Source organism: Stenella coeruleoalba, assembly GCF_951394435.1.
Source record: "Stenella coeruleoalba genome assembly, chromosome: 1".
Classification (NCBI taxonomy): Eukaryota; Metazoa; Chordata; class Mammalia; order Artiodactyla; family Delphinidae; genus Stenella; species Stenella coeruleoalba.
This window is the reverse complement of record NC_137169.1, coordinates 110,822,502-110,837,997: the sequence shown is the minus strand read 5'-3', so window position 1 is coordinate 110,837,997 and position 15,496 is coordinate 110,822,502. Positions and strand designations below refer to the sequence as shown.

Below are 15,496 nucleotides of genomic sequence, written 5' to 3'. Positions count from 1 at the left end.
GGGGAAAAATCAGACCTTTGTGGGTGGAAGCAACAGGATTTGATGTAGAGCACACATTTTGGAAGGTGACCAAAACTGGGGTCAGAACTCAGCTCTCAGATCCCTAGTTGTGTATTCTGATGTCAGTTATTTAGTTTCATTATCTGTAAAATAAAGATAATATGTATTGTTAGGGTAAATGTGAAGATTAGAAATATTTATGTGCTGGACCTTAACACTGGCGTCTTCAGGGTGAGCTATACATTTCCTTTATAACTGTATTGATTCTTTCTTATAAATCCTGGATTTATTAGGCTCTGCTCCCTAAACAACTTCAACAATATATGACACGGATTACCTACTCCTATACATTTGTGGTTTTAGTAAACCGTCCTGAGACAGGCTTCGAGCTGATACTCTGTTGGATATTTGGAGAAAACAATTTAACAAGAGGTGCTCTCAGAGTATTTGCTTAACAGGCAGCGTGAGTGGATAGCTTTCTAAGCTGCCTGTGAGACGCCAGTGCCTGGCATTTCCTGCACTCTGGCCTTGAGGCTGGACATGAAACGGACTTCCTAGTAAAAATGACAGCTTCCTTGACAACGTCCAGCTGTTTATACTAGAGACTGGAACATTTTTTCCGTTTATATGTATGGGCCAATGCTGACTGGAAATTATTGCCAAAAAAAGGGGGGGCAGGGAGTTGCTCTAGGAGCCAAACGTAGTAGGCAACAGAAGGAGAAATTTAGCTGTGAGAGACTATTTTTTTAGACTGCTCTGCTTGTTCTTTACTATTAAAAAAATCTGCCACTCAATATTTAAGAAAGTAGCCTTTTAAGTGGGTAGCTGGGTATGTGCCTTAAAGTTTCCATAACGGCTTGCTGGAGCGCTTCATAAAAACATTCCCATAATTCCCCGCAGAACGAAGGCCCGCCTCCTGATGACGTCACGCCTGCGGATTGGCTGACGTTGGGGCTGAGGGCGCGGCTGTAGTTGAGCGGGAACCGAGAGCTGGCAGTTGCCATGAAGGCTGTTGGATCACCCGGGCCCCGAAGCGACGGGCTGTTTTGCTTTCCTCTGCAGCGCCTCCTGTTGCTGCTTCTCTTTTTGCTTGGAACCCTGGCCAACAAACTTAACGTGCCACAGGTGTTATTGCCCTTTGGCCGGGAGCCAGGCCGGGTTCCTTTCCTGCTGGAGGCGCAGCGGGGCTGTTACACTTGGTGAGGGGTAGAGGGTCACGAGGGTATGCACCCCCAACGCCACCCAGGAAGAATGGGAGGGGTTCCTCAACCGAAGACGCCACAGGAATGCTTTGTGGTCACTCGGCCTGAAGAGCCCCTTGCCCGTAGGGGCTGGGAGTGGGGTGTCAGTGGGAGTGCAGTGGCCAGCCCTCCTGAAGTGGCCTGTCCTCGTTGTGTGGGATGTCTTCAGCTTATGTGTGGGGCCTTATATGAGCAGTTAGGGTGTGTAAGTGGCCTTCTTATTGTGTGTTGGGAGGGGTAGTCACTGTGTGAACAGCTGTCAGGGCGCAAGGAAGCCCTGTGTTGGAGGCCTCAGGCATTGATGGCTACCCAATGCGAAGAACTTTCAGTGTAAACATCTAGAGAGGAAGTTCCCAAGGTGTGAGGAAATTTATTGAGGGGCTAGAGAGGCTTAGGTTGTGAGTTCTCTACAAACTAAATAAGGTGGGGTTTTCAGTGTAAAAACACAACTAATTATTGCATACTTAACTAAGCACTTTGCATGTGTTAACTCATTCGGTTTTTACAGTCTTATGAAGTATTATTATTCCCATCTTAAAGATGAATGAATTGAGGCATAGACACCATGAAGTATAAACTTCTTGTAATATGAGAAGATGTATTTTGGGTGGAGATGAGATCTGCCTGTAATATTATGTTTCCCCCCTTATATGAGAGTACTCTCAAAGTGTACACTCAACTTTGGGGTAATCAACTCTGGGGGGATGACTTTCTGACTGGGGGTGGAAAGACATGATTTTCTGGTGTGAGAGGACCCAAACATAGGTGGTGTGGTTTCCTAAGGTGTGAGGGAACCTAACGGAAGTGGATTCCAAAGTATCAGAGGGCTCATCCTAACTGGAGTAGATTTCCCTTTACCATCACTTAAGAGAAGCACTAAGGTTTGTCCAGAGTGTAAGAAGTTCACCTCGCATTTTATGAGGAAGTACAAGGGAATCAGGCTTATGTGATGGTCCAGTGTGATTTATTTCCTGACTGAGGATGATGGAAGGCATGAATCTAGCATTGAAAGCCATTCCTTCCATCCATCTAAAAATATTAATGATTTTTAAAATTGTATTTTGAGTTGGACTCACACCTCATAATTGGGCAACATTTCCACCTTAGAAAGCAGCAGCCCAATTTCTAGGATCAGAGGAAATTCATTCCTCAGAGTGTGAGAAGCCAGGTCTCTCATTTTTGGAAAAACAACATCAATCCTATTTTTACATACTGAGGGAAGAAAGTAAAAATCTTATTTTAAATATTGAGGGAGGAATGTAACTTGGCACAAGGGATCACTGGAAAATGTTCTGATCAGCCTCTCCCACTTAAATCTTGTGTCCCTAAGCAATGTTTCTATTTTAAAGAATCATTTAAATACACCTGGTAGTATGTAACATGGAAAAACTATAGGAATCTATGTTATACCAAAAGTTAATTTTAACCCACACTCTTATTTCATACTCTTAAGTATTTTATTCTGGCAGGCATTCCACCCATCATGATGCAGTAACTGTTGAGCCTTTATATGAAAATGGCACCTTATGTTCCCAAAAAGCTGTGCTCATTGCTGAATCTACCCAACCAATACGCCTCAGCAGTATTATTCTTGCTCGAGAGATAGGTATGTTGAGACAAAACACACTATGTAACAGTTCATCAAGAATAGAATAATCTGATATCTTTTATAGATGGTTAACAGAGACGGTGTTGGCTTCAAATGATAAGAGGTAGAAAAAAGGATTCCTGCAATTTTGACATCCTATTCTGTGATTTTTTTTCTTTTTTTTCTTTTCTTTTTTTTTTTGATACATCCAGCCCCTGGCATGGTGCCTGATACAGAGTGGAAACTGGTTGTTTGAATCAGTGGTGAAAGGAAGGAACTATTTATCAGAGCTATCTTGGGTGTTAAGGTCTGAGGTTGGTCTTGAGTGAGGCAAAAGGCAGTATAAAAACTAGTACTTCTCAAAGTGTCATCTATGAATCTAGCATCTGCATCATAAGCATCACCTGGGAGCTTGTTAGAAATGTAAATTCTCAGGCCCCACCTTAGATCTGCTGTATCAGAATCTCTGGAGTGAACCCAGAGATCTGTATTTTGAACAAGCTCTCCAGGTGATTCTCATACAGACTAAAGTTTGGGAAGCACTGCACTAGTCTATTTTAGACCAGAGCAGCTTAAGAAATGCTATTTGTGGAACTTCGCTGGTGGCACAGTGGTTGGGAATCCGCCTGCCAATGCAGGGGACATAGGTTCAAGCCCTGCTCCGGGAAGATCCACACCTGCTGCGGAGCAACTAAGCCCGTGGGCCACAACTACTGAGCCTGCGCTCTAGAGCCCGTGAGCCACGACTACTGGACCCGTGTGCCACAACTACTGAAGCCCACGCACCTAGAGCCTGTGCTCCGCAACAAGAGAAGCCACCGCAATGAGAAGACCGTGCACCACAATGAAGAGTAGCTCCCGCTCGCCGCAACTAGAGAAAGCCCGCGTGCCACAACGAAGACCCAATGCAGCCAAAAAATTAATTAATTAATTAAATTAAATTAAATTTTAAAAAGAAATGCTATTTGTATCCAAAATCAGAGCAGGGCTCTTTGTATTCCTGAGTTTCTGGCACTTGATATTGTCATATTGATAGGCCAGAAATATCTGTATGGCTTTTATTTTTATTTACTTATTTTTTTCATTTATTTATATTTGGCTGCATCGGGTCTTCATTGCTGTGCGTGGGCTTTCTCTAGTTGCGTCGAGCAGGGGCTACTCTTTGTTGCGGTGGGCAGGCTTCTCACTGTGGTGGCTTCTCTTGTTGTGGAACACAGGCTCTAGGCTCACGGTCTTCAGTAGTTTCAGCACGGGGGCTCAGTAGTTGTGGCGCACGGGCTTAGTTGCTGTGAGGCATGAGGCATCTTCCTGGACCAGGGATCGAACCCATGTCCCCTGCATTGGCAGGTGGATTCTCACCCACCTCGCCACCAGGGAAGTCCCAATGTATGGCTTTTAAATATTTTGATAAGTTATATATCTATACTATATTCTTAAAGAGAAATTCAAGATGTTTGGTATACCATATTTCTTATTATTGAAGATGCCATCTATTGTAAAGCTATTTTTAATGTACCACTATGAAAGAACAACATTGCCAACTAAACTATGCTTTTCTTCACTTAGAATTCTTACTTTATACCTACTGAAGAACTCTTTGACTTAGATGGTTATTTTTATTATGTATCACTCTCATGCCTGATAAAAAGGAAAATATAAATAAAATTAACTGGATAAAATATTCCTAAGACAAATTTAACATTTTGCCTCATCTGAATCACTTTTTGACTGGGAATCATCAGCGTCTGTGTTTATCCCCACAACATTGTCCTTTGTGCCATCAAGACTGTTAGTGACATAGCATTTCTTAAAAGAATCACTTAAAACCAAAACCACCTAAAAGGTATTAATTGGGCTCATGAGTTGGCTTTGCAATTATATAGAGCTGGTCTGTTTTTGTCTCCAGCTTTGAAAAGGTTCCTAGCACATCTGAGTCACCACCTTTCCCACCCTGTCTCTTTAACCATTTGGTTCCAAGGGAAAAAGAGTGCTCCACCATTGCTCACCATGTTTTCTTCCAACTACTAATACCCATTCTGCAAGTTTGATGTTAGCCCTTTTAAAGTTCTCACATATGCATTCAATGACAACTATGTCATGACTGCTGCCTGGCTGACAATTCTAAGATGTCATCAGTTATAAAATCCCAATTTCAGAGATGTTAAAATGTCAAAAAAATGAGTGTCTTAGAATCAATGAACTATGAGATCTCAAAGATGAGAATCTTTGAGGACCATATCATGCAGGGCAGCTACAATAGATAGAGAAGGATACCAGGGTCAGAAAAAAAGCATTGCTTTGGTCACATATGCTATTTTTAATGTAATTACTCTTAACTACATGAATTCATTCTGATATTGAAAGATTCATTCACACAATTGCTAGGGAAAATGTCAAATCTGGCTCTCAGCTTTGTTTCATCTGACTTGTAAATATTCCAAAGTTAAATATCTTTCAAATCAACTTTCCCAATTTTGCTATTAATACAATTGTGTACATAGGTGATGGAGACTCCCAGTAATGAATGGCAGTCTTGGTGTCCTACCAGGTGCATTCTCATCTGAATGGGAACTGGTACTGTGAAATGGGAGGTGGGGGAAGGGACATTTTGAAAGGGAAGAGCATGCTTTAAGAGAAACTGTTCATTTGTTTGACAAATATTTATTGAATTGCCTACTAACTATAAGGCTTCTGTAAGGGTTAAAAGATTTAAGCACTCCATTGGTGTTTAGGTGCTTAGGATTTTGATTATGATGTTTTTGGTGATAGTGTAGTAAAGAAAATTAGTGGTTATGACAGAGAAAATGGATAGAGGTGAGAGACAAGGTGGGCATATTCTATTTGGTAAGAGTGCCAGATTTCTTTTGATTTTTTGTTTGTTTTGTTTTGACTAGGTGTTACCTCCCTTTAGTAAAATCTTTAAAGAATATAAAAGGTTATAAAAATATATATATATAAAAGTTTATATAGTTAAAAGTAAATCTCTAATCTCATTTCTCCAAGAGACAACCACTTTTCTGTATCCTTCCAGAGGTAGTCTATGAATATGTCTCTTTGTAGTGGGATATCTAGATTTTCAACCTTAGGTACAGAACAGGTAGAGGAGTTTGGAGATGAGGGTATAATTTTAGGTAAAAAAGCTCACATGGAGGATGAAGAAAGGGTTTGGACAACTGGATGATTTCGGTGGAGAGAGTAGAATGGGGTGATCAGTACGTTTCACACTGTGCTCAGCATGTGGTTAACGTTCAGTAAATACTTATTTGCTGCAGTGTGTTGTAATCATAAAATCAAGAGGAGTTGATTTGGAAGCTAGGATAAATATGAGAATCAGAGCAGAAATATTTGTTATTTCTGCTCCCTCTGTTTTGCCTCTGGCACTGCATCCCTTTGGTTCTCTCAGTCTTGGCTTCATTCTCTTATTTTTTTCTCCTTCCTTCTTCCTGGATCACCTCTCCTCGTCTCTGCCTCATAAATTTTTCTTTATTACCTCATTACTGTATGAACCTGAAGTAATATGGACATGTAAGTAAGAATATTCATTATATTATTTACTAAAGTTATTTGTTTCTTTTTATCTTTAAAAACAGGTAAGTTAAATGTTTGATATTTCTCCTAATCACTCTAAATTTATTTATAAATCATACAAGGTAATTTTTTTTTCTTTATGGTCAATGGCCCTATATTGAAAAGCTTTCTGCTACTGAAGTAGTCAGATGGATAGGCATTATGTACACAAGGTTTTTCATATTATTTATGTAAGTTCACAGCTGCTTCACATTTCTCCACAGAAGAATTTAATTTCACATTTTATTGATGCTGTATTATCCAATGCCTGATTATCTGGTGTATATTATTTAAGCTCACCCTTCTTTCCTTCCTTTGCCATCCCTGGAAGATTTCCTTAATGGTATATTCTACTAGCAGATTCTGTGAGATTTCAACTTCTCTTGATTCTTGTCCATAGGTCTCATATCTTGGTCTTCAATTCTTTTAATTTCAGGTTCTGCTCTTCAGTTAAATTTTTTTTTTAATTAAGTGATTATTTATTTTTGGCTGTGTGGGGTCTTCGTTGCTGCACACGGGCTTTCTCTAGTTGTGGTGAGAGGGAGCCACTCTTTGTTGTGGACTTCTCATTGTGGTGGCTTCTCGTTGCAGAGCACGGGCTCTAGGCGTGCGGGCTTCAGTAGTTGTGGCTCACAGGCTCTAGAGCACAGGCTCAGTAGTTGTGGCACACGGGCTTAGTTGCTCCTCAACATGTGGGATCTTCCCAGACCAGGGCTCAAACCCGTGTCCCCTGCATTGGCAGGTGGATTCTTAACCACTGAGCCACCAGGGAAGTCCCTTCAGTTAAATGTTAGTCAAGTAGAAGATTAATTTAATTTTTAAAACATTTTATTTTAAAATAATTTTAGATTTACAGAAGAGATGCAAAGATAGTACAAAGATTTCCCATATACCCTTCACCCAGTCTCCCCTAATGTTCCACTAATGTCCTTTTTCTGCTCTAGGATTCACTCCAAGATACCACATTACTAAACTAAATTGTTATCTTACCTTAGTCTCCTCTGATCTGTGACAGTTTCTCAGCCTTTCTTTGTCTTTCATGACCTTGACACTTTTTTTGTTATAGATTTTTAGAAGGAAAACCTCAGAAGTGAAGAAACCTTCTTATTGCATTATATCAGGGGATACATGATGTCAACATGACTTATCACTAGTGATTTTAACCTTGATCACTTGGTTAAGGTAATGCCTATCAGGTTTATCTACTGTAAAGTTACCATTTTTCTCTCTCCATATGCTGTTCATTAAAAATGATCACTAATTTCAGTTCATTCAAAGGAAGAGAAATTAATCTTCACCTCCTGGAGGGAGGTGTGTCAAGGAATTTGTGGACATACATTAAATACCACCACAGTAACTAATAAGTATTTGGGGGAGATACTTTGATACATCCTGTTTCTCTTTAAAGTTTCATCCACTAGTTTTTGCATTTATCTATGAATCTTGACTGTAGCAGTTATTACTGTAGAGTTCTAATGGTGATTTTCTCTTTCCCTCATTCCTTCCTCACTTATCTTTTTTTTTAAAACATCTTTATTTTATTTATTTATTTTGGCTGTGTTGGATCTTTGTGGCGGCGCACAGGCTTCTCTCTAGTTGTGGCACGCGTGGGCTCTGGAGCGTGCAGGCTCAGTAGTTGCTGCGCACAGCCATGGTTGCCCCGCCGCGTGTGGATCGTACTTCCCCGACCAGGGATCGAACCCGCGTCCTCTGCATTGGAAGGCAGATTCTTAACCACCGGACCACAACGGAAGTCGCCTTCCTCACTTTTTTTTTTTTTTTTTTGGCTGTGTTGGGTCTTCGTTGCTGGGCACGGGCTTTCTCTAGTTGCGGCGAGTAGGGGCTTCTCATTGCAGTGGCTTCTCTTGTTGTGGAGCACGGGCTCTAGGCACGCAGGCTTCAGTAGTTGTGGCGCTCGGGCTCTAGAGCGCAGGCTCAGTAGTTGTGGCGCACGGGCTTAGTTGCTCCGCGGGATGTGGGATCTTCCTGGACCAGGGCTCCAACCCATGTCCCCTGCATTGGCAGGCGGATTCTTAACCACTGCGCCACCAGGGAAGCCCCTGATTCTCAGGTTTTTTAATCTCACGGTCCAGAAAAATAAAAAACGAAAGAAAGTGAGAGAGAAAAATTTATTGGCAGGCAGGACTGACATATGGTTGCCACCCTCTTACTTTCCTAATTAAATATATTTTAAAAATCTACTCTTACCATAATTTCGTTAAAAAAATTTTTTTTAACACTTCAAAAGTAATATACAGGGACTTCCCTGGTGGCGCAGTGGTTAAGAATCCTCCTGCCAATGCAGGGGACACGGGTTGGAGCCCTGGTCTGGGAAGATCCCACGTGCCATGGAGCAGCTAAGCCCGTGTGCCACAACTACTGAAGCCTGCGTGCCTAGAGCCCGTGCTCGGCAGCAAGAGAAGCCACCGTGATGAGAAGCCTGCGCACAGCAGCGAAGAGTAGCCCCGGCTCACCGCAACTAGAAAAAGCCCACAGGCAGCAGCAAAGACCCAACACAGCTAAAAATGAATAAATAAATAAATAAACAAAATTTTTAAAAAGTAATATAGAATGTAAGGATAAAGTATATTCCTTTGAAGTGAATATATTTAATTTTATTACTGTTTTAAAATTCTTATTTTTTCTCATTTTTCCATGGATGAATGAAAACATCATTATAGATCAGTATTTGGGAATCACTCGTCTAGTGTCTGTTTTTGTAAACAGATGCCTTTATATTTTGTTGCTATGCTGTTTTCTTCCACAGGTTGAAAGGAACTGTTACAACCTTTCTTTTTCTTAGTATTTAGAATAAGCTCCTGAGTGTATGAGACATTTAAAAGATTCATGACCTGTTGAACTAAATTCTCAGTTTTGGGGTTCATTGTAGTGACTGACCATGAACTGCGCTGTGATGTTAAGGTTGATGTGATAGACAGCATTGAAATTATATCTCGAACCCGGGAACTCTACGTAGATGATTCACCACTGGAACTGATGGTGAGGGCATTGGATGCTGAAGGTAAAGAATGTCAAAGGATTCAACAAAATTAAATAGAATAAACACCTTTGTGTTTAGCATTTGGAAACAGCAATTTGAGAGATAAAAGTAGACTGGAAATAATATTTATTTTCTCATATGAAGTTCATGTACATGAGGAATTAATAATTCTGAGTATGGTATGATGTATTAGCTACATACTTTCATTAAAATTTCCTAATTAAAATCCAGATTCTGCCACTGAGTTTTAATGGTCCCTAGATCAACAATTAAGAACACTTTTTGGAATTTATTTTTAGCTCTGTTTTGATCAGTCTACTTTCCATAGGCCAGGAAAATTAAATGTAAACCTGTGAAAAAGTTTTATAATTTTAAGTTTATCTTTCTTGAGACTGATTTTACATGCTTTTAATATACTATATTAATGTAATATGTAAAAAAAAGAACATTTAAATGCATTGCTTCTTTCTTTGTAAACTAGTAAAGAGTGATTTTTATAAATCTGAAAACTTAAGGTATTAGAAATATTCAACTCTAGTTTATATAAAAATTTTCATTGAAGGGATCAGGATTTAGAGATACCTGTCAACCCTGAGGTAGACTATAAGGTGGCCTTTATGTCGAAAGGAACAGAAAGAGTGCCATAATTTTGTCAACCAGAATTTAATCAGAGTCCTTTTCACTTTTAGAAGGCTTATACAACAACAGTACTTACATTGTTCGTGTAGGGGTCTTCCTGGTATTTGTGTTTTAATTCATTAATGATAGTGCTTCTATTTGTTAATGAAAGAAGCCTAAAAATAATTTTCTAGTTAGGTTTCCCTTTCTTGTTAAAGATACCTGAATATTTTTGAATATGTGATTCTGTCTTGTCTGCTTTTGGCTTGCTCTACAGGAAATACTTTTAGTAGTTTGGCAGGGATGACTTTTGAGTGGAGCATTGCCCAGGATAATGAATCAGCAAGAGAAGAACTGTCTAGCAAAATTAGGTAACCTTGAAATCAAACATAACCATCTGACTTTGAAGGAGACATCTGCCTTTGGGTACCACACTGAAGAGCAGTCATTTGTGTGGGCTTTGATAATCTTTCTATCTGGAACTTTTTGGAACAGATAAATTTATCAGGGGGAAATGTCTTTGGTAGAATGACATATGGCATGGATTTAGGTATCTTTATAATAGTTTAATTTGAGCCACTGCAGAAGAGTTCATGAGCTCAGGACTGTACAATTATTTGTCAGGTGTATCTTCTGCCAGTTTTATTGTTCAAGCTATCTATGCATGCCGAAATACAGTGAGTGGATAATAGTATGAAGTTTTGTCTTCAGTACCAAGTAATAGCTCTCAGACAATGCAAGTTTTAGTCCTACAACAGTTTTAGCCAGAAGCATATTAAGTATTTTTCTTCTATCTAGTCCAGGTGGAAATTTAAAACTTTTGACACTATATAGACATTGAAGAGATTATGTTTAAAGTCTCTCAGAGCCTTTTGGAAGAAGACTCATTAATTTACTAGAAACAAACCTTATTTTATCTCTTTAGGATTTTGAAATACTCTGAAGCAGAATATTCTCCCCCTGTGTATATAGCTGAGATGGAAAAGGAAGAGAAACAAGGAGATATGATTTTGGTGTCTGGGATTAGAACTGGTGCTGCTGTTGTAAAAGTTCGAATTTCTGAACCATTCTATAAGGTAAAATGTTTGTGCTATAAACTTTCATTTAATAGTCTTGCCTATGGAATACATAGTTTTTATGTTTTTCTTAGTAGAAGCCTTCTAACCTGATATGATTTGGGCCAATTGAAAAAGTCATTTGAAATGGATAAACATTTTTTCCAAACTTGTCTTCCTTAAACATGTTATTACCCAATTACAACTGACATTTTCTCTTAAAACATGTAACTGCATTTTATTCACCAATGCTTTGAAGTGTAGGTCCAAGAACTTTGGCTGTGAGTTCACTGGTTAGAAATATACATACTGGTTCTTGCATAAATTACAGCTTCTAGTTTCTTTTTTTTTCATTTTTCATTTTATTTTATGGTCAAGTGAAAAATTACACATTTGTGAAACAATTTGAGTGCAGGATTCTATATTTTTCAAGGATTTTCCCCCAGTCTTTTACATTTCTCACCTACACCTAATTTGATAGCAGTACATTTTAGCAGCTTACCTTTAACTTCTTTTCAAAACATTTAAATTTTTATAGAAACAACTCTTTTCATATAATTGTTTTTTAATGTAATTATAATTAAAAGTGCAACTGACATAAACAGGGTTGGGAAAAACAAATGTCATTTTGGTAAGCGTCTAATTCAAGTGGCAGGAAGATGTGTGGACATCTAGAGAGCAGCCTATTAACCTTGTATTGGGTAAGCCTTCACAAGAATCAATACGTTCAACAAGGGATATAGAGTAACTTAATCTAATTCAGTTCACTGGAAGTTGGTTAAAAGAGTTTCCATGGGGCTTCCCTGGTGGCGCAGTGGTTGAGAGTCCACCTGCCGATGCAGGGGACATGGGTTCGTGCCCCGGTCCGGGAAGATCCCACATGCCATGGAGCGGCTGGGTCCGTGAGCCATGGCCGCTGAGCCTGTGCTCCGCAATGGGAGAGGCCACAACAGTGAGAGGCCCGCGTACCGCAAAAAAAAAAAAAAAAGAGTTTCCATGGCATACCGTTAAGTCTTACCTTTTTCCATTTTAGCATAGTGCCTTTTTATTTACCTACTCTTCTCCTTTAGAAAGCTTGTCATTTTCTATTCTTTGTTTGAGTGACTTAGAAAGTTAATATAGTATTAATATTCATGATCACTTTTTTTTTAACATCCTTATTGGAGTATAATTGCTTTACAATGGTGTGTTAGTTTCTGCTTTATAACAAAGTGAATCAGTTATACATATACATATGTTCCAATATCTCTTCCCTCTTGCATCTCCCTCCCTCCCATCCTCCCTATCCCACCCCTCTAGGTGGTCACAAAGCACCGAGCTGACATGATCACTTTTTAAAAATTAATTAATTTATTTTTTTCTGGCTGTGTTTGGTCTTTGTTGCTGCGCACGGGCTTTCTCTAGTTGCTGCAAGCGGGGGCTACTCTTCCTTGCAGTGCTCGGGCTTCTCATCGCGGTGGCTTCTCTTGTTGCGGAGCACAGGCTCTAGGTGTGCAGGTTCTAGGTGCGCGGGCTTCAGTAGTTGTGGCTCGTGGGCTCTAGAGCACAGACTCAGTAGTTGTGGCACACAGGTTTAGTTACTCCACAGCATGTGGCATCTTCCCAGACCACGGCTCGAACCCATGTCCCCTGCATTGGCAGGCAGATTCTTAACTACTGCGCCACCAGGGAAGTCCCATGATCACTTTTTAAGGCTAACTGAAATTATGATCTGTGATTAAGAAAGCATTTTTTAAATCTTGATAAAATATTTTAGAAGAAACTTATTAAAAGTAAACTTTAATGAGGAAGATGACCTTGAGGATTTTGCCTATGGAAACTTTGTGTTTTTTTCCTTCTTCTTTTAGAAAGTGGCAGCAGCATTGATACGTCTGCTTGTTTTGGAGAATATATTTCTTATACCATCCCATGATATTTATCTCTTAGTAGGAGCATATATTAAATATCGAGTTGCAAAAATGGTTCAGGGAAGAATGACAGGTAAATATCTTATCTTTTCCTAAGACTAACATTTCCCAAATCCTTTCTGCTGACAAGAGAAGCAACTCCACATTATGTATGCAAAATACTTCTTTCTGTCTTTAGATTTTGTGATCAAGTACAGTTTACCCTTGAACAACATGGGTTTGAACTGTGCAGGTCCACTTATACACGGATTTTCTTCAATAAATACTACAGTACTACACGACGCGTGGTGGGCTGAGTGCATGAGTGCAGAACTGGGGTTACGGAGGATTGACTAATATGCGGATTTTCAACTGCATGGTGATCAGGGAGTGGGGGGTGGTGTCAGTTCCTCTAACCCCTGCATTGTTAGCTATATCCCTTAATTGCTGTACTTGAGCTAATACTGAGCAGAGATAGTCTCCATGTCTTAAACCGGCTAATGCTGCTTAGCTTCAGTGCCCATACACATCTGAATTGTCTATTAAAACAACAACCAAAAGTTTACTAGCTTTTAGAGGGCAAGTGAAGAAACTTTACCAGAAGGGACTTGAATGATCTTTGCAAAAGGTGTTTATTGAGAAACTCAGTTCATTAACTAAAAAACTTAATACTCTACTGACCCCCAAATTCCCACTGAATTTATAAAGTGTGCATTTGCTCCATTAACATTAGTCCTTTACTTACTTTAGTGAGGATCCCGCCTCCTACTCTCAGTTCACTGAGTTTTAAGAATATAAGCAATACCAACAATAAACTCATATAGTATTCTCCTCAAAATGGCTACGTGTAGAAATTCATCGTAGTGAGGGAAATTAAAAGCAGATTGTACTCTTATTTAGACCTGCTTCCTCTTATAATCCAACAATACACCATTGTCCGTTGGAATGGCTGCCCTCGTTACATTTATGTATCTTTCATGTCTTACAGAGGTGAAATTTCCCCTGGAACATTATACACTGGAATTGCAAAACCACAGAGTTTCATGTAATATGTCTCTTCCTGGGAAAGTGGCTTTACTGGATGAGAAAACAGCCATGGTGACTGCTGTCCAACTGGGCCACGCTAACCTTGTCTTTATCCATAAAAGTATCCTTTTGCTCAAGTTTTCGCTGCCAATCTATATTTCCTTGAGCATGCTATACATGTTCCTTGGTAAAATAATTAGTTAAGCATGATTATAATACTACTACATTTATTTTCTATAGGTTCTATTTTTAACAAAGCACTATAAATTATTTTTGTCATAATTTCTAACAAAGGGTAGGTACAGAAGAGTAGTTGGAACTTGGAACCTGTTGACTTCAGAGCGTATGTGCAACCTCAATCAAATTATAAATAGGAGACTGGGGAAAACAGTTTGGAGGAACTTGTGTAAATGTTATTTAATTTGTTCTTTCCTATTTTCACATGAATAACTGAGAAAAGATGGTATTGTCTGAAGTGGCTACTTAATTAATATTTGTTAAATTGAGAGTAATTTTTAAAAATTCACTAAACTTGGGCTTCCCTGGTGGTGCAGTGGTTAAGAATCCGCCTGCCAATGCAGGGGACACAGGTTCGAGCCCTGGTCCAGGAAGATCCCACATGCCGTGGAGCAACTAAGCCTGGGCACCACATCTACTGAGCCTGCTCTCTAGAGCCCGCAAGCCACAACTACTGAGCCCGTGTGCCACAACTACTGAAGCCCGCGTGCCTAAAGCCCGTGCTCCACGGCAAGAGAAGCCACCGCAATGAGAAGCCCGCGCACCGCAACAAAAAGCAGCCCCCGCTCGACACAACTATAGAAAGCCCACGTGCAGCAATGAAGACCCAGTGCAGCCAAAAATAAATAAATAAAATTTTAAAAAATTCACTAAACCTGCTCTGTAAGATTGAACAAAGAGAGATACATAGAGCTCTACTACAGTCAATGAAAACAAAACAGTATAAAGATTAAAATTCTCAGAAAACTGAAATTTTCAGGAAATTCATAAAATTCTCAGTGTTTGATATTGAAATATTTCCTATTTTTGAATCTTTGAATCTCAAATAACTTAATTTATTCAGCAAATATCTATTATATTTCTACTATATGTTCAACATTGCTCTATGCTAAGCATACAGACTATTTTACTCAGGGTAGTTAGGGAAATCCTCTCTGATAAGGCCACATCAGAGCAATGAACCATACAGATATCTGGGTGAAAGAGCTCCAGGAAGAGGAAATAGCAATTGCAAAGGTTCTGAAGCAGAAGCATGTTTGGCATGTTTACAGAAGAGCAAGGAAGACACTGCTGCTGAGTGCAGAGAATAAGGGGAAAGTAGCAGAAGAGGTAATAGAGTAGGAGAGGGAGTAATTATGTAGGGCTTAGTAGGCTTAACTCTGAGTAAGAACCTATCAGTCTTGAAAGGTACAGTATTTCTTGTAGAATAGTATTTGTTAATTAGCTGATTATATTATTTGTCTAAAACACTCAGGAGAGGTTTGGTTCAAAGTTGT

General features: G+C 39.4%; 1 protein-coding gene across 1 annotated transcript in view; it reads left to right on the top strand.

Annotated features, from left to right (window-relative positions):
- The first annotated feature begins 62 nt into the window (after positions 1–62).
- The window catches only part of NUP210L (nucleoporin 210 like), an 85,219-nt gene continuing 69,785 nt past the window's right edge, over positions 63–15,496 (top strand). The window contains exons 1-7 of the mRNA XM_079899943.1: positions 63–1,199; positions 2,711–2,847; positions 9,287–9,418; positions 10,293–10,386; positions 10,941–11,091; positions 12,918–13,050; positions 13,945–14,103. Coding sequence (XP_079756069.1) covers positions 1,003–1,199; positions 2,711–2,847; positions 9,287–9,418; positions 10,293–10,386; positions 10,941–11,091; positions 12,918–13,050; positions 13,945–14,103 — 1,003 coding nt within the window. The 5' untranslated portion in view covers positions 63–1,002. The remainder of the gene's footprint in view (positions 1,200–2,710; positions 2,848–9,286; positions 9,419–10,292; positions 10,387–10,940; positions 11,092–12,917; positions 13,051–13,944; positions 14,104–15,496) is intronic.